The sequence below is a fragment of the Dipodomys ordii genome, unplaced genomic scaffold, assembly GCF_000151885.1.
Source record: "Dipodomys ordii isolate 6190 unplaced genomic scaffold, Dord_2.0 Scaffold46, whole genome shotgun sequence".
Taxonomy (NCBI): Eukaryota; Metazoa; Chordata; class Mammalia; order Rodentia; family Heteromyidae; genus Dipodomys; species Dipodomys ordii.
The window spans coordinates 9,971,632-9,991,113 of NW_012267262.1; the positions used below are offsets into that span (position 1 = coordinate 9,971,632).

The window sequence follows — 19,482 nt, forward strand, 5'->3', positions numbered from 1 at the left end:
CTTGTCCTATTAATATTAAAATACATAAATATTCCATTATTTCTCTGACATATAACAAATAAATTGTAGTCAAAATAAATTTTTAACAACAAATATGGTTTGAGTTAGCAGGTTGGACCTGTGTCATCTTCAAGATTTGGTCATTATTATGATGCATCAAAAAAGATATCTGAGAAACTACTTGAGGCTTCAAAATGGCATAGATTTTTTCTTCCGGAAAAAGTATCTTCAACCCTTAAAGTAGAACCCTGGTAAGTTAATTATACATATAATAGCAAATTCTGACTTCAAATATTTAAAGTTAATTTTAATGCATAACTAAGGATATATATAAATATGCATATTGTATCTATATGTATATATATCGTATGTATGTAGATAGAGAATAATCAAGCTGGTTATCTGCTGTTTTTATTTTCAGGAAAATGTGAAATAGTTCTAATTCAGGACCTTTCAGCTCAAAATGCAAATAAATAATAAATGCTTATTGATAATAATAGCAGAGAAATTATATAAAGTAATACTTCTTTCTCAAGTGATTTTTAGTAAGTGCTCTCTCAAAATGTAAACAAGTATGTTTTCAAATATTTCATTTATTAAAGATTTCTATTTTTAGTTATGCTGTAAAAAGAACCATCTATATAATTTTAGTTGACCAGAGAGTAGACTTTACATGTTACAATGAATAACTTTAAATATTAACCTGTTTATAATATTAATAATTAAAGCAAAACTCCAAAAATTACTGAGCTATATATTGAACAATTTAGAAAATGTTAAGAATATTTAATATGGATTCTTACTCTAGTAAACTAAGAAATAAGTTGCATCCTGTATTTTCTTTAGCATTATAGAATCATTATTTTTGAAGTGAAATGACTTACAAATGAAAGAAAATGACTTATTAAATTGGCAGAAAATAATTAAATAAAATGAAAGATCTACAGTCTTTCACTCAAAATTGTAGCTAAGAATGTAGTGACCAGAATTTATTATTATTAAATTAGTTTCAGAATTTTTTTCACTTTATTTTTGGGTTCTCCAGTCTGTGGCTAAGGAATCAACAAAAGTGACTTCTTCGATATTATTTTAGTAGTAATAGCTCCCGGTGCACATTTAGTATCTCATGTAATTCTTTTACTCTATACAAAAGAATGTATTCCTGTTTTCCAGAAACAAAGGACACTGAGGGGCGCTGGGAAAGTGACTCAGTGATAGAGCACTTGCCTTGCATGCATGAGGCCCTAGGTTCGATTCCTCAGCACCACATAAGCAAAAAGAAAAAAGCTGGACGTGGCACTGTGGCTCAAGTGGTAGAGCACTAGCCTTGAGCTGAAGAGCTGAGGGACAGTGCCTAGCCCCAGAGTTCAGGCCCCACGACCGGACCCAAAACAACAACAACAACAAAGGACACTGAAATTTACAGAAGTTATTTATCTGAGTTACACCTATTAACAAATAGAAGCAGGACTAATGTCTGATATCTCTTTCTTTTTGCTTCACTACTGTAGAAGAATTTGGTGTGTTTCACATTTACCATTTTGTGCTAAAGAACACTGAAAAAAGATGGAAAAATAACTCTGCTCTGATATTGAGTTTATCCTACTTTTAAACTTGGGCAAATAACTTAAATTCTGTGAAGATCAGTACCGTCATGTGAAAACTTGGGATGAAGGAAAGGTGAAATACCACCTACTTTATATACATTACTTATTTTTTATTATTGTGAACTTACTGTACAGAGGGGTTACAATTACATGGGCAAGACAATGAGTACATTTCTTATCAAGCATTGTAGCCTCCTCCTTTGTTTACCTTTCACATCCCTTCCCAGCCCCCCCCCCCGCCCCCACCAAAGTTGTAAAGTTCGTTTTCGACATGACAACTTGGACTTCTCATTGTTGCAACGGGTCCACCTGTATCATTATTTAAACGACTTGTTTTTCCCCTTCCCCTCCACAAATTATACGACATCAAATATCCACAAATTATACGACATCAAATACAGTGAAAATAGGGGATATACTGTGGGGGAGGGAACATTACTTATTTTTTGAATCATATTGATATAATATTATATTGATATACTTGGTCCTAATTTTTGCCATACATATACATATTGGTATACAAATACCTATATGTATGCATATACATATAATCTTGGAAAATAGATCAAAATAGCTTTCCCATCATTTCTCAAATAATAAGTCGTAGAACTTACATTCCAAGTTCATTCTCCTTGACTTGGAATTCTGTGCTAGCAATAGGAAAGTACTGCCTCCATTCTAGAGTACATAGGGAAACAAATAGAACACTTGGGCTAGTGGTAGACTACTTGCCCTAACATACATGAGTTTCCAGCACTACAAAAGTAAAATATTAAGTATGATGTAATTAAAAAAATAATATAGTATTACATTTGCATTTTAAAAATCAGTTTAAGGATTAAAAAAAAAACTTAGTATTAGAAAGTATGAGGTTTTTTATTCTTTCATTCTACACCTAAAGAGAGAGAAGTTAACTTTGCTAAAATACCTACTTATTCCAGGCATTTGACTCTGGCTTATTTAGGGTTTTTTTTGTTTTTTGTTTTTCATGGGTTTTTTTGTCGGTAGTGGGGCTTGAAATCTGGGCTTGGGCACTGTCCCTCAAATTCTTCAGCTCAAGGCAAGCACTCTACCACTTGAGCCACAGCACCACTTCTGGTTTTCTAGTGGTTTATTGGAGATTAGAGTCTCACAGGCTTTTCTGCCTGGGCTGGCTTTGAACCACAATCCTCAGATCTCAGCTTCCTGACTAGCTAGGATTACAGGCATGAGCCCACCACAGAGCCCAGCATGGCCTATTTAGTTTTTCCAACCACCCTCTGAGAGAAGTAATATTATTTCCATTTTTTAGGGAACTTGAGAGCAGGGAGGTTAAGTAACTTTCCCACCATTGCAGTGATACTAAGGTAATACCCAAACCTAAATTTCTAAACCTCCTATTTACTCACACAGTAAATGTGCAGCCTACTAAGCGGGGTGCTAGCTTAGTTGCCCTTGTGACACTGAGGATATTGACCAGCCTTCTTTAAAATATATATTTTCCGAATGTGAATGTTTTGAGAACTAGCAGTTTTGCATGGAAAAATTTATAGATTTTAATTATCAAGGCAGTATTTCATTTTATAGTAGTTAACTGATAATTCATTTATTTCATATTAAACTTAAATGCTTAATTAAATGTAATTAAACTTTAAACATGTAATTAAATTAATTTTGAAAATGGGTACTTTACCATGTGAGATTTATTTTAATTTATGAAAAGCGTGTGCTCATTTCACTGAAATGAACTTTACTGGCTCATTTATAAAACAATAAAGCTAAGCCTCATACTTGTCTATACTTTTCCTGTAATTAAGGCTACAGGATACATCTACATCCCACTACCATATATGAGGATATAATATATAATTTCATAATTTCTAAAGGCACTATTGATAACAAGTAAAGATTTTTATAGTGAGAAAACTGAAGGTCATTTGAAATTTTCAGTAATTAATTTTAAATTATTGGTAGGCTTGCCTAAGGAAAATGTTCATACATACTGTTTAAATTTTCAAATTAAAACCTGAGCAGAAAAACTTGACATGTATCACAATATTATTATCAAGATAGCTTTGATATTTCACTCTCATAAATCAGATAATCTGAGTTACAAGGTAACAGATAAGAAAGCTGAGTTTGAGAAAATCTAAAATTTGTTAATTTGATGTTAATTCAAATTAAACATTGCTAACAGGTATTTCCAAGGATAGTTTGGTTTCCTCACTAGTCAGGTACTGCCTCTTCAGGACTGAAACATTACCTGGATTTTCCTGTTAATGAGCACATCTAACATGCTGGTTAGCAACTAATGTCTACATCCTTCCCAAATTTGTTTTGAGCCCTAACTTCCATTTGGGGATGGGCCGTTGGAAGACAACTAGGTTTATATATGTCCAAGATCAAGACACTGACAGGTCTGATCATCTGCTGAAGACTACCTGGTATTTCCAAGATTATAAAGGCCTTAATCCTATTAAGAAGGCAGGATTACTGATGGTCTCCTGGCCTCTTTAAGACCCTAATTCTTAATATTGTCACATTGGTGATACCTGAATTCTAAAAGGGACATATTCAAACCATAGCATATCCTGAGTCAACTAATATCCCTACTATCTGATAAAATATTTTTAATTGTAGGTATTTTATGCCTTGACTATTGAGCTTTTATATTGGTAGTAGAGAGAATGAATTTATTTTGATATGTTTCTTTGAATTTCAAGTTTTTATTTTTGCATATTTACCCATGTAGCTAGTAACTCCTTATTCTGGCTTATTTTTTACTGATTAAATTGAATGAGTTGAATGTTGAGAAAATCAATCCTCTTTATAGGAGAATTTATAGAAGAAGAAATACCTATGATTTTATAAATCATTCCATTATTTTTTCCTGCCAAATTGTTTTAGCATCTTACATTGGTAGTGCATATGTAGTGTTTTCCTAGACCGAGTATAGATGTACTCTCTTCATTCATCTCTACTTTTGTTCATTACATTTACACAATTAATTACAGTGTCATTTTTTTAAGTCTTTTCTGTATACAGGCATAAAATTTTTCTTTATTCATCTACTTATTCCCTGAATCTACAGCATAGGTTTTTAATCACTAGTTGATTAAATCAATATACAAATGTAGCAATAACTCAAGTAAGTACAGTCTTGTTCATAACACAAAGACTTAGTGGGTAAGATCAGTAACTAAAGCAGTTATATAAGAGTATATTTTGTTTCAAAGTAACACATTTCTTAGATTGATCAGCAGAGAAATACAGTATATATAGAATTTATAAATAGAAAATTCACCCTCATGAGAAAGGAATTATGGAAGAAAGCTTTTAAGTAAAAATTCTGAAATCATAAATCTATACAAGTATACTATAATCTGTTAGAAGGACATAGTAATTAGTAAAAATCTCAGAACTGTTTAAAAGGCATCATGTGCATGAAAAGAGATTTTTGTTCATCTACTTACCTACTGATACTGTAATTAAGTGGGAAAAATAATATCTGAAAATTAGAGAATCATTATCTTGCCCTTGTTCATAATCGGGAAAAAAGGTTGCTTGCATGTTTGCCTTCTTTTTCCTTTTTTCTTAAAGGGGCTCTCAGGTACACAGGGTTGAGTGGATCACTCTAATCCTCATTTCACATGTGGCATGCTATTTTCATTGGTGTTATCTTCATATATTTGGGATCTTGGACTGTTCTGTAGAAAGCTGAGGAATTTCATATCGAAAGTTTGGTTGCATCTAGACCGTAGCTCTGTTAGATGATATAAAACACTTAGAAGATTGGGCCTAGTAAAAAGATGTTAAGTGTGTGTCCTTGAAGGGGATATTGGGATTCCTGTCCCTCCTCTTTCTTTTTTTCTCTGCCCAAAGGAAACCCACATCTTAATAGAGATCCTATAAGGCTTTGAAGTCTTAAATGGCTTTGCCTAATCTGATTGGTAGTCTCCTCTCTGATCTCACTAATCTCAGTATGATTGGGGAAAGAATAAATGGAATCTCAAGAATATTTTTCATGTTTCTAATATTATAATTTAGATAGTAACCTTTACTGAAGTAAGTAAAACATAAACATTTGTCTAACACCTTTTTTGAATGTAAATACTTTCTGTGAACCTGAGCATCTTCTGTGAGCTGTAAGTTATAAGTTATAAGCTGTAAGTTACACTTGTAAGTAGTTATAAGCTGTAAATTCATCATATTGAACAAATTAACCACTGTCCTTGTCAATATATAGATTAGACTCAAATGCAAAAACACATAAATTATTTAAAAACAAGTAAACAAATACGTATTGTAATTATGAGTTGTGGTAAGTAAATTCAGAAAGGAAAATAACACTTTCCACTGTAATACCTAAACAGATGGGAGGGCAGTGGGGATACTTTGGTTGTGTTCAAGCAAGGCCTTTCTGAAGAAGAAACATTAAGACTAGAAGAATATAATCATGGAAAAAAATCCAGACTACTGTTCCAATGACTACTTTTGCCACAGTAAGCAATGGATATATTACAAAAGGAAATAACTTTGCCTTCATGGTAAATTCAAGTTCTCATCTGGCCCTGACTTGAAAGGCTCTTCTGGCTGAAACAGGAGTGATAGAAGGAGCTAGACAGAGGATGCACTCAAAGAGATAGACAAAAATCATATCACATTTATCAGGAATTATGTATGGGGTACAGAGAAGAGGCTATAATAGAATTTGGGAGGAAGACGTGGGAAGGGAGAGTAGCAGAATCTGATGATATGGATTGGTGACTTATCTTTACTCATCGAAATAACAGATCCTGTCATCCACCAAGAAATAGTTAACTTACCTCTTGGTAGTTTGGGAATTGAAAATGGGTGTTTCATAGACTGTAAAGATATAATGACTAGAGAATTACTGTGTGTTTATATTGGTACCAGTTTGTCAGGCAATGTGTATTTCTTACATCTGTCCTAAAATTCCTAGGTCCAAACAGTGTAAAGTTTTGGCAGGTGGAGTCAAAAGAGCAAAAGTGTTTCGGGGATTGACATAATGAACAAAACAGTGGCTTGTGAACTTTAAGCTGAAAAAAAAATTGAAGCTAAGTAGTATTGAAGAACAAATAATACCAACTAAGTTTCAAAAACATTGAGGAAACTAACCTGTAGCCTTGAATGAAGCTTAAGTATGAAGATAATAAAAGTGAAATTAGACCAATGGGGCTACATCAGAAATACATTCTCTACAGAAAACACCACAATAGCTACTAAGCTTTACTGTAGCTAAGAAGTGAGAAACACTGTTTCAGTTTTCAGATATTTAAAATAAGAATATCCTGTGATAAAGATGATATGGAAAAGATAATCATATTAATTTGGGGAATGTGAAAGTGAAACTATACATTATCTTTGTTGCTATTATGCCATTATACCATTTCCAGAAAATTATCACATAGAGATAATGACATAAGTTAGGAAAGATGTTTGTATAGAAAGCTGAATTATATCTTAAAAGTATTCCAAAAATACTAAACAGTCTTAATGGGATGATGAGGGCAAAAGCATAATTGTAGTGGATTTATTGTGATTAAACTGAAGATATCAAAAACTAGAAAACTCAAGATTTTGTGCAGAGAACTAGAGTAGAATGCTGGGCTCTGGTGGCTCACACCTATAATCCTAGCTACTCCAAGCCAGCCTGGGCAGGATAGTCCATGAGGCTCTCATCTACAATTAAGCACAAGAAAACTGGAAGTGGCACTATGGCTTTAAGTGGTAGATTGCTAGCCTTGCACAAAAGTGCTCAGGGACAGTACTCAGGCCTTGAGTTCAAGCCCTATGACTGACCAAAAAGAAAAGAAATAGAGTAGTAACTGGCAGCAGAGGTAGGTTGTGGATGTTTTTATTTTATTGAGAATATAACAATATGTTTATTTGTAGAAAATAATAAAAAGGGAGACGCTAACAATGTAGGTGAAAGGAGAACTGCCATCCTGTAGAACTGCCATCCTGTAGAACTGCCATCCTGTAGAAAGAGGACCATATATACACAAATAGTTTGCAGAGGAGTTTAGCTATTTCGCATATGGTAACATGTAGTGTTACACAGTGTCTATGTGGGTGAAAATGCTGATGGGTGATACACCTTAGTTCCTTTGTACCACTACAGCAGAAGTACCATTAGCTATGTAGCTTAAACTACAAAGTTTATTTCTCACAGTTTTGGAGACATGGAAGTCCAAAGTCAGGGTGCTGACATGATGGGAACCTGCTTTCTTCATAAATTGCTATCTTCTCACTGTCAGTTCATGTGGTAAAAGGCAGGCAGGATCCCTTGAGCCTCTTTGTTAAGATCCCATTTCTAAGGCCTTTATTCTTATAACCTTAACTCCAGCCTCCCACCAGCCTCCAATTTGGGCAAACATATGAATTAAGAAGGGCAGGGGCATAAACATTAAAACTATAACAATAGTGATTTGGATCTCTTCTGGTTGTTTCTGTTTCCTCAGTGAAAAAGTCATAAGCTGAGAATGAAGATAGAGGAAGAGATATTGGAGGTGTGAATAAAAAAGGGAAGGTGTCATCTAGGAAAAAGAGTATATAATAGGATCATCACATATTGCTTTAAGAGCCTATTGAATTTCTGTGGTTATAAATTTAAAGTCACACTAGTCCATCTTCATGTTTTTAGTATTTTATCAGCTATGACCCAGATCACTGCTGATTATGGCTCCCTTCAGGCCCTTAAATACATTCCCAGACTTCATATATTCTTGTCTTGGTTGAGCTTCCATGGCAAAGACTCAAATCAGTGTTAGGTGAAAAGCATCAGAGAAGAAAAATCAGTAAATGGCAGCCTTCAGGGTAACAGTAATGAAATTTTTAACTTGAAAATTACTTGTGAATAGACTTCACAATCTCTATACTCACATGCAAATTATATGCTAATATAACTTCAGCTGAGCAAACTATTTTACTATTATTTGGACATATATTGTGCCTACTGCCTTCTAAGTGCATCTCAGTATTTGTCATAGGTGAATACCTGAAATTTATATGCAAATAGAATTTGGGTAAGACAAATTATATTTTCTCATTGGTTTTATAATGATGTCAAAAAAGGCTTCATCTTCATTTTAAATTAATCCTAATTAAGAATAATAACAGCTTTTCTTCTTATTTCTGGCTCCCCCCGCCAAGTGTTTCTCCAAGTAATTAAATAAATATTGAAAGTACTAGAAGTTATTATTTTTTAAAACCCAGCAACAAATCTTTTAGTGAAAAGAATCATTCTTGAGCTATGTACATTTTTAAACCTTTTCATTATCTTTAAAGGGTTATACAAAGGAGTTTCAACTCAACATGTCAATTTGTTATGCAATGCATCTTGATCAGTGTTAACCCTGCCGTCATTTCCCCACATCCAGTCCCCCCTATCCATTCCCTCAAGTTACCTGATTCCATTTTCATGTATGTATATAGAATATTATGACTGTATTCAACACCATTCTATCTTCACTCATCTACCCCTCTCTGTTAACCCACTCTTCCTCCCTCAGGCAAGATATATTTCAACTTCCTTCTATTCATTTTATTAAACTATTCATTGTTCAAAGCGGGTACGCCATGGAAATCCACCACTGCATGTGCAGTACTTTACTCAATTTGATCATGTGTATATGATTGTGTATATACGCATTTTCCCCTTTATGTGTTTCCTATATGTTTATACTTTAGTCTAACTTCAATACATGAGAGAAAACATGTGTCTTTTGTCTCTCTACTCTGAGCCTAACTTACTTCACTCAACATAATTTTTTCAGGCGCATCCATTTCCTCACAAATGACATAGTATTATTCTTATTGATAGGTGAATAATAAAATTCCACTTATGTATAATATATTTTATAGTACATAATATTCATGTATATATACAATAAACCCAATAGGGTCATATCTATAGCTGGGTTTCCTTCTTCCCAACTCCTCTTACTAGATTTATAAACATACATACATACATACATACATACATACACACACACAAAATATCCTAGGATTTAAAGAATTTTAATGACAAAGCCAAAATTTCAAGAAAAATAAAAAATATTTATTTTCAATAGTTTTTTTATTTTATTTTATTTTTTTATTTTCAATAGTTTGTATATATAGTTTGGAAATATTAGTGCACATAATGTATGGTGGCTAACAACACAATATTTTAATGTCAAAATTATACAAATGATTTCTATTTTAAATATTTTCATCCTATATATACAAATATACTCATAATTAATATACCCAATGCATTGATTTCTTTCATTTTTACCTTAGAATACCATAAGTTGGAATATTTTATTACAAAGCTGATGGATAGTTGTATTGCTTTATGTTGATTTTAAATAAGAAAAGAGATGAAGATGTACTTGCTTTATATCTGCTTTTTTTTTTCCAGTTTTTTGAGAAATGATTTCCCTTTGTAGCTCAGACTAACCTAGAACTCACTATATAATCCACCCTGGCCTCATACTCACATACTGATTGCCTCAGCCTCCTCCCCAAGTGCTGGAATTACAGGTGTACCCCACCATACCCAGCTTTGTCTTTATTGGGATTGATACCCAGAATTTATAAAGAACTTAAGCAACTCATAGAAAGAAAATATGTAACCTGGCAAAGGAACTGAATAAATGTTTCTTAAAAGAAGACATACAAATAGAAAAAAAGTTCAACATTATTAACCATCAGGGAAATGCATATTAAAACTACAATTACGCATCACCTCATACCTGGTAGTACTTTCAAAAGAAAAGAAAAGATATATGTCAGTGAGAATGTACAGACAAGGGAAATACTGTATACTGTTTGTGGGAACATCAATTATTAAGTAATTGTGTGAAAGCTCCTCTAAAACTTAAATTACTATATCCAACAATATTACTTCTGGTTATATATCTAAAGGAAATGAAGTTAGTATGTTAAAAGGCTATTCACAATAGTAAAGATAAGGAATCCGCCTAAGTGTTCATTGACAGATGAGGGAAGAAAATTTGATGCATGTACACACACAACATAGATGAAACTAGAGAACATTATGCTAAAGGAAATAAGCCAGAAAGATTAATACTACTATGTTTTTTATCATCATTATTATTTTATTATATGAGATAATAATGTTCATAGATAGATTAATTATTGGTGGATTACTAAGCACAAAGTAAAATATGCCTCTATTTAACTCAAAGTGACATTTGTTAAATAATTGGCTTGAATTTCTTTCTGGGATTTTGGAGTAGATTTAGCAGCCTCTACAAAACATATTGACCCAAATAGGAACTGCATCTACAGCATTCAATAATAACACTGTTTACTGAAAAGTGAACAAGCTAAGGTAGATGTGTGAAGATAGGAGTCACAAATTTCTCTTAAAGAACATTATTTCCAGTCACATTTCTTCACTCACAGGAACAGAAAAATTATGTCCCACAATCTACTGTGTTTTCAGTAAAAATGGAGAAATATTAATAATTTCCTTTATTAGCTGGAGGCACATTTGTTTTGCACCAGAGAGCATCCTTTCCTCCTGATTTTCTTTTTTCTTTTAATTTTGTTTCTGCAGGATGGATACTTTTGAATTAGCTGCAGCTGTTCAGTAACATGTTTACAGGGCTTAGATATATTTTTACTGAATCATCTACCATTCAGCTACATTTCCTAACTTTTTTATATTCTGTTACAAGTATGCTTCTAATTATAATTTATTCTTTCTGTAGAGCACTTTTTTTCTGCCTGTATAACTGCATTGCTTAAGATAAAAATAAAGAAAATAACTTTTGCATTTTTAAAGTCACCCATAGTTTTTGCAGCACTAAACACATCAGTGGCAAAGGCATAGCTATACTCCAGAGCCTCATTATCATGACACTTACATTGTCTATTATGCAGAATCTTACTTCAGTTAGTGTGAATCAGATTTTCTTCATCCTTACTAAATAACATTTATAAGTGCTCTGAAATATCTCAAGTGTCATTTTTTGAAAGTCTAGTATATCCCAAAAGTATTTTACTATTTTAAAACAATAACAGTATATGCTAGTATATGTTCTCTAAATAACTGAGGTCAGCTTCTTAAATTCATACATTTATATTATTATTCTAACAGAGGAAGTAGATAATAAGCAGTAAAGTGAGTATTGATTATATTCATCTACTTATGTGCCATTTAAGATCAAGTTTTAAAATTACTACTACTTAGCAGCTTGTTCTAAAAACATTAAAACTTTAATGTAAGATGGGTTCAGGTGATCAGGACATTGATTCAGGTGTACTTAGCATAGCAGTTCATTAACTACGTGTTAATTATGTATGATTACTCCTGAAAGGCTATGGTGGCTTCATCTATTAGGTTGCTTCATTAAATCATTAATTTTCTTGGAGGTAACTAAGCCTGACATAATTAAGTGATTTTAGTCTCCACAGATTCTTATCTTTCCATGATGTTAAGAATATTGAGCAAGTTAATAGAAGGTATTTTAACTTAATTCCTTTATGTACTGGCTTTCTCTTTAGGATTACAAATTTGACACATTTTACTTTTAAGTAATACAGTAAATATAAATCTTTTAATTATTAAAGTGTTAGCTTACATGTTTTTTACTTTCTGAGTCATAAACATATTTGTGTATTTGAACCATTTTTCACCAACAGTTTTTTGACCCATGGCTACGGAAAGCTGCTTCAGTTCATCCAGAACATCATTTATGAGGAAGGATTTGATGGATCTAATCCCCAGGTACTTAATACTTTCAAAACCTTTTATAATCATGTATGTAATGTTGTTTGCAAATTCTCTAGGGGAAGACCCTGAAAGTCCTAAAAAAAAAAAAAAATCAACAGTGAACAAACTATTTTCAAGCACAATGTACAGATAGCAAAGACGGGAAGACTTAGTTTGATTGTTAAAATTATTTAGAGTTTTAGCTAAGTTCTCACTGGATGCACCTAAAATGTACATTGTCAACACTATTTTTAAATTCTATTTGGAGCTTTTGAGATTGATCTGTAGCTATAGTTTAAAAATTACTGAACTCCTCAAGCCTTACTGTTTTCTAGATAAAATTTACATGTTTCTGTCACTCAAGCCTCAATTTCAAGTTATATAGAAAAATTATCTCAAGATTTATTTCTTATTATCATATGTTTGAGTTATCTTAATGAAGCAAAGATACATTTTACTTACTATATTAAAGCATTTTATAGTTTAACTGATCTCTGTAGCTCCCATTTCTAAACCTTCCTTGACATTCCCACTAATAGATATTCAATTAGTTTCCAAGAAAATGAGAAAGATTTTTGTTTTAGAATTTTTCTTGGTGATTTTAATTGTACTACAACTAAAAGATTTTCATTACATTTATGTTATTTTAACAGAAGTATTTCTGAAGCACTATTATATTTATTGAAGACAGAGAAGCCATAAATCTTAAGCATTCTCAGGCACATTTGCTACTAATTCATAGATTTTTAAATATTACCATAAATTTTGCTGCTGTGTTTAACAATGTCTCCATGACAAAATAAATAATTTTTGAATTAGTCTTAATTGCCAGTTTAATAGTAGGCTGAAAATATGTATGTATGCTTGGTAAAGCACATTTAATCATAGACAGCTTTTCGTGAATGCTACAGTTTTTGGCATTTAATGCAATTTTATTTTGTCATTGTTGCTCCATATTTGGTCCTAGCTAAGATTTATGGATACCATGTCTTCTCTTTGGTGCCATTGCTTGTCTGGAGAGGCAAATTGCTCCCTGACAGACACCTCTCCCCACTTACTGTGGTAACTATGGAAACAGGCATGTCATAACAGTTCCTATGGCACAGTGTGCAAAGCTGCTGCTCTTGCAAGATGATGACATATCTTCTGAGAGCAAGAAATTTTGTAGAATGCAAAATAGTAAAGACAATAGAAAAAGGGATGGGTACATAAACACACATAATGACATACATTCTAAGAATTCTTAATAAGCTAGTATTGGAATAAAATGAAATTTTTGGTGCTTAATTGTTTATCTGGATTTAAAGAAAATACCATTTTCAAGAAACATTCTTTTTTTTTTTTCATAATAACTAATAGACACCAAGCAAGGGCTAGCTTGGTTTTCTGACCAAGAGGTTCTATTACTACTGACCTTCATAAAGAGAATTAAGAATTAAGGTAGGCATTTATATGGCCAAATACCAAAAATGCTTAAAACTTTAAATTAAAATATGCCAATAGATTATTATAAAATTGAAATTCCAATATCAGTAGAATGAAACTATAGTGAATAAATTTCCCTATCATTACATTATACAGTGTGCTTGTTTGCTCCATATCTGTGTCAGAAACTTTAGATGAATTCAGGAAAAAATATAAAAATGCATCTACTGGGCATTACTTAAAAAATACACTATCTTTCCAGGTGCCAGTGGTTCATGCCTGTAACCCTAACTACTGAGGATCTGAGATCTGAGGATCACAGTTTGAAACCAGCTTAGGCAGAAAAGTCCTTGAGACTTATTTTATGGACTTTGGAGCTTTGGTTCAAGTAGTAGAGAGCCAGCCTTGAGTGAAAAAGCTAAGGGGCATGTCCATGTCCTGAGTTCAAGCCCCAGTATGAGCGCAAAGAAAAAACTATTCCTCAGTCAAAAGTATGTACTACTGGTATTTAAATAAATCCTGTTTTCTAAAAGGAAAATTTTATCTTTCTCTATCACTGTATTTTCAGATAAACTGGACTAAAGACAATAGATCGAAATGAACTCAGGAACGGAGTAGTTAACCTCAGTAGTAAGTTAGCTAGTATAGCTAATTTATAAAGATATTTGAGATATACAGATTTACACACTGATGTGTTAATTTCATTAAGTTTTGGTGCTCACAATGAAAAATTAAAATGAAATTTTAATATTGGTATTACTTAGAATCCTAAATTTTATAGGTTAGACGTTCTGTTAGAAATAGTGTACAGTTGTCAACAAAAGTATCTTTTCTTTTTTCTTTTTTTAGTTTCTCTTTTAAATCTAGTCATGCCACATAGTATGTATTACTACATGGCATAGAAAAGGAAATGTACATCCCAAATGACATAGGAGTTTGTAATGCAAATTTTGTTTCTGCAGTTACCATATTTTAAACTATATAAATGTATTCTCCATGTTGAATTACTATACTCAGTTATATTTTGATGTACTATGTACCTACTGATTTCAATACCTTATCAGTTGTTCATTCTTTGGCTTAATATTTTCATTATTTCTATATGTCAGTGTTTGTGTAAAAGTCACTAAACTTGTGTAGTTCTGACTGCATTAATAGCAGGGTTTTTTTTGTTGTTGTTTCTTTGTTTTTGTGCCAGTCATAGGGCTTGAACTCTAAGCTGGGTGCAGTCCTGAGCTTTTTTGCTTGACACTAATGCTCTATCATTTGAGCCACAGTCCATTTCTGGCATTTTGGTGATTAATTGGACATTAAGAGTCTCATAGACTTTCCTGCTTGGGCTGGCTTTGAATCATGGTCCTCAGAGTTCAGCCTCTTGAGTAACTAGTTTTACAGGCACGAGCCACTGGCACCCAGCTGGCAGGTAGTTTTTGACACAGTACTAATGGTTGAACTACTACTGATCTGTAGTTTTTTCTGAATGATAACTGGGGAAACACTACGGTGCTGCTCTCCTTTCACCTTCACATTTCCTTCAAGTTTTTTATCCTGAAATAAGAAAATGAGCCTTAAATTCCTGCCATTTTACTTAAACTTTGAAGTTCTAATTAATTAAAAAAGGAAAATCCAGTCATAGGTATTTTAATTGATATAGTTTAGATTCTTTTCATCAGAAAATACAGTTAAACTGGCATATATGCCAAATATGACATAAGAAAGAACATTTTGTTTTTCCCATCATAATTGTAATTATAAGTTCCCAAATATTTGCATGTGCCAGGTTTTGTTAACACCTCTATTTTTTCCCAGAAATTATGCTAGATTGCTAACAAAAGCATTTACAAAACATGTGTTCAGTTAGAATAACCCAAACAACCCAATAGAATTTGTTATAAACAAAGATGTTTGCAAATCCGTGACAATCATCCTAGTTTTTCTGTTACGATTTTTAAAATATTATTTTCCCTAGAATTATCAGTAACTGCTATTATGACCTTAAAATCAGTAGCTTCAGGTTCTAAATGTTTACCTGTTACATTTTATTAAAAATAGTGGAGTTGTTACTAAATTTTAAAAAAGTTTCAAAATTGAGTGCCAGAGGCTCATGACTGTTAATACTAGCTGCTCAGGAAGCTGAAATCTAGGGAATTGCAGTTCAAAACCAGCTGGAGAAGAAAAGCCAGCAAAAAAACAATGCTGGAGTTAATGGTTCATGCAGTAGATTGCCAGCCTAGCAAGGGAGCTGAGCAAGCACAAAGTGTTGGGTTCAACCCCAGTACCTATCCCCCATTTAAAATTAAAAAAAAAAAAAAAGCTCCAAGAAAAAAAACTAGAGGCAAATGTAAGGTGTAAACCAAAAAGCTACACATCTTTAAATATCTTTTAAACAGTCAGGCAGTAGGTGAGATAAAATTAAATAACTCATAAGCAATTTATTATCTTTGGATGGTTTTCTTTTTGTTGTTGTTTATGTCAGTCTCAGGGCTTGAACTCAGGGCCTAGGTGCTGTCCTTGAACTCTTTTGGTCAAGGATAGCACAGTACCACTTTTAGCCACAACTCCACTTCCAGATTTTGTATGGTTAGTTGGAGATAAGTCTCATGGGAACTTTTCTGCCCCAGCCGGCTTTGAACCAATCTCAGCCTTCTGAGTAGCTAGGATTATAGGCATGAGCCACCAGCGCCCAAGGTGTAATTTACTGTTTATTGAAAGAATTATAGAATTTTGTACCCTGAGTTTACAAACATTTAGAATTACCTGTGACTTCTTAGATATTATTTGAACTGTCTCAAATATATTTTACAAAGTAGTCAATGTTACTATTTTAAGCTTGAGGCCTGTCAAACCCTTTTTTTCTAAGAAGGAAGAAAAACTGTTATTTATCATTTGTTTCTGGTGTGGTTGCAGACAGTCTTGCTATTTGACCAGGCTAGCCTTGAATCCCTAAACTAAAGTGATCCTCCTCATTCAGCTTCCTGAATACCTAAGACTGCAGGCACTTTACTGGACCTAGCTTAGTTCTGTTTTGTTTTGTTTTGTTTGTTGTTTTTGGCCACAGGGCTTAAACTCTGGTCCTTAGTGCACTGTCCTTGAGCTCTTCTGTGCTACTTCTGCTTTTCTGGCTGTTAACTGGAGATAAGAGTCTCAAGGACTTTCTTGCTTGGGCTGGCTTTGTATCTTGATCCTCAGATCTCAGCGTCCTGAAGATAGCTAGGATTATAGATATAATCTGCCAGCAATGGCTAGTTTTGTTAGTTTTTTATATCCATAATGTAAAAGATTTTGTATATTACCTTATTACTATTGCTACCATACAGTCTGTTGACATTAGATAAAAGAGGTATCTCATTAAGAAAACCTATGTATTTACCTCCCTCTCACTTCCTTTTAGAAAAAACAGAAAAACATTTTAAGAATAGGAATTCAGAGTCTTGGATCACCTTTATGGGGAGATGCCATTTCCTGTACAGAGAGTTGTGGCAACAATCATAGCCTTACCAAGTTTCTCTATGTTCTCCGTGGACTCCTACGAACCTCTTTATCAGCTTGTATCATTACAATGCCAACACATCTTATTCAGGTAAAAGTTTTCAAAAAATTGCCTTATCTGACTAGAAGAAAAATGGTGACATTGTGGGTTTGTTTTCCATTTTGATTACTAACAATATTGACCATCTTTTCAAGTGGTCATTGGCCATTTGAGTATCTTCTTTTTTTTCAAGTTAATTTACCTTATTTTTATTATAGAGGTGATGTACAGAGAGATTACAACTACTTGAGTCAAGTAATGAGTACATTTCCTTTCGTACAGTGTCTTCTGTTCCCTTACTCTCTCCCAGTCCCCCCTCCTGTTTCTACCTACGAATTGTTTTTTTTAATTTATTGTTATTTTTATTGTTATTGTATAATTGATATACAGAGGGGTTATAGTCATAAGTTGTATAGTTCACTTTCATCAGTGTCCAGTGAACTCCACTGCTGCATTTTTTTCAACCTTTTTCTCTAGAGTTCTGTACCCTCTCTCCTCCCAAAGATATACAGGTGAATATACCATACATAAAGAAGACAGAATCATCAAAAATAAAAAAAAATATAAAAAAGAAAAATCTCTTGTTTCCACATGTTGGAGTTTATTTCAATTTATATATTATTTTATATAAATATAAAGAGGCACATAGGTATTGCACTTTTATGTTTCTCTCTCATGAGTATCCTCTTTTGTGATCTAGCATCCTGTATAATTTACCATATCTCAGTGTATTTTAGATCTGCTTTCCACATATCTGAGATATCATGTGCCATTTCTCTCTCTGAGCTTGGCTTACTTCACTTAACATGCTGTGTTCTGATTCTCTCTATTTTTTTTTTATGTAAGCCTTCTTTCCCATTTTATTGGGTGATCTCATTAGCAAATTACAAAATTCCTCATGCTACTGTTCTTCCAGTCTTTGATTTGCCTTTTCTTACAGCACATTTTGAAGAGCTGAGGTTTTAAATCTTGATAAAGTTTATCAAGTGCTTAAGTTTATCAAGTTTCTTAAGTGCTTAATTTCTTAACTTTCCTCACACTTTAATCTTACTGTTCCTGGTCCTCACCAAGATTTTTTTCAAGAGCACATCATCATCATTATCATTATTATCATTATTACTATTATTATTTTTTTTATTTTATTTATCACCTGAAGCACACCTGTGCACGAAGATTAGCATGCACTCATTCCTGTCAGCAGAAAAAATAAATGTTCTTTCACTATTAGGCACTTTTTTATTATCTCCACACATATAAAGGTAAACTTGGTTAATGATCTGAAAGTAAAATGAGGAGATGGTCCACTTGAGACTTGAGAATTGTGAGGAAACCATGTCATCACCACAGATAAGGTACTCACCACCAACAAATCCTAAAGTGGAGATGTTTCCTGACACTTGTTTTCTCCTGTTTTTTGTAGTTGTGTTTTATTCTAGTGGACTAATGTTTTCTACTTTAGTTTTTTTCTTTTTTTTGAGGGGGGGTCCAGTCATGGGGCCTGGGCGCTGTCCCTCAGCTCTTCAGCTCAAGGCTAGCGCTCTACCACTTGAGCCACAGCACCACTTCCGGCTTTTTTCTTTTTGCTTATGTGGTGCTGAGGAATCGAACCCAGGGTCTCATGTATTGCAAGGCAAGTGTTCTACCACTAAGCCACCTTCCCAGCCCCTCTACTTTAGTTTTTTATGTAATTTTAATTCATATTCTCAAACAGCTTTTGTTTATTTGATTAACATTCTAATTACATTTTAACTAAACATAAAATGAGAATTCTCTCAATTGTTTTTTTATTAGTAGCACTACTTAATAAATTATTTATATCTGCTTCAATCATATAGAATATTAAATATCTAACTTACTACAGTGTTCATGAAGGCAGGGCCAGATATTTATGCACTTCTTTACATATGGCTTTATGATGTAATATTAAACATGGCAAAAAATTCATACAATTTTGTATGATGTTCAGTAAATATGAATTAAATGAATATTTATTCTTACTTGCAAATTATTTCTACTGCATAAACTATTTACATAGTTTTAGTATTTTGTCCCAGAATACATAAACCTTACTACAAATAAAAAATTATTTAAATATCATTTTAGCAGCTCTACAGTGTATACAACTTATTTCAATACTAAACCTGGAGAGGCTAGTATAATTAATGAGCTTTGGCATCTTCGGAAGTAGAATG

At 32.9% G+C, this 19,482-nt stretch overlaps 1 protein-coding gene across 1 annotated transcript in view; it reads left to right on the forward strand.

The window, feature by feature from the left end:
• Elp4 (elongator acetyltransferase complex subunit 4) overlaps positions 1–19,482 on the forward strand; it is a 167,787-nt gene that overhangs the window by 37,068 nt on the left and 111,237 nt on the right. Inside the window, exons 5-7 of the mRNA XM_013019520.1 lie at positions 112–251; positions 12,267–12,351; positions 17,153–17,341. Coding sequence (XP_012874974.1) covers positions 112–251; positions 12,267–12,351; positions 17,153–17,341 — 414 coding nt within the window. The remainder of the gene's footprint in view (positions 1–111; positions 252–12,266; positions 12,352–17,152; positions 17,342–19,482) is intronic.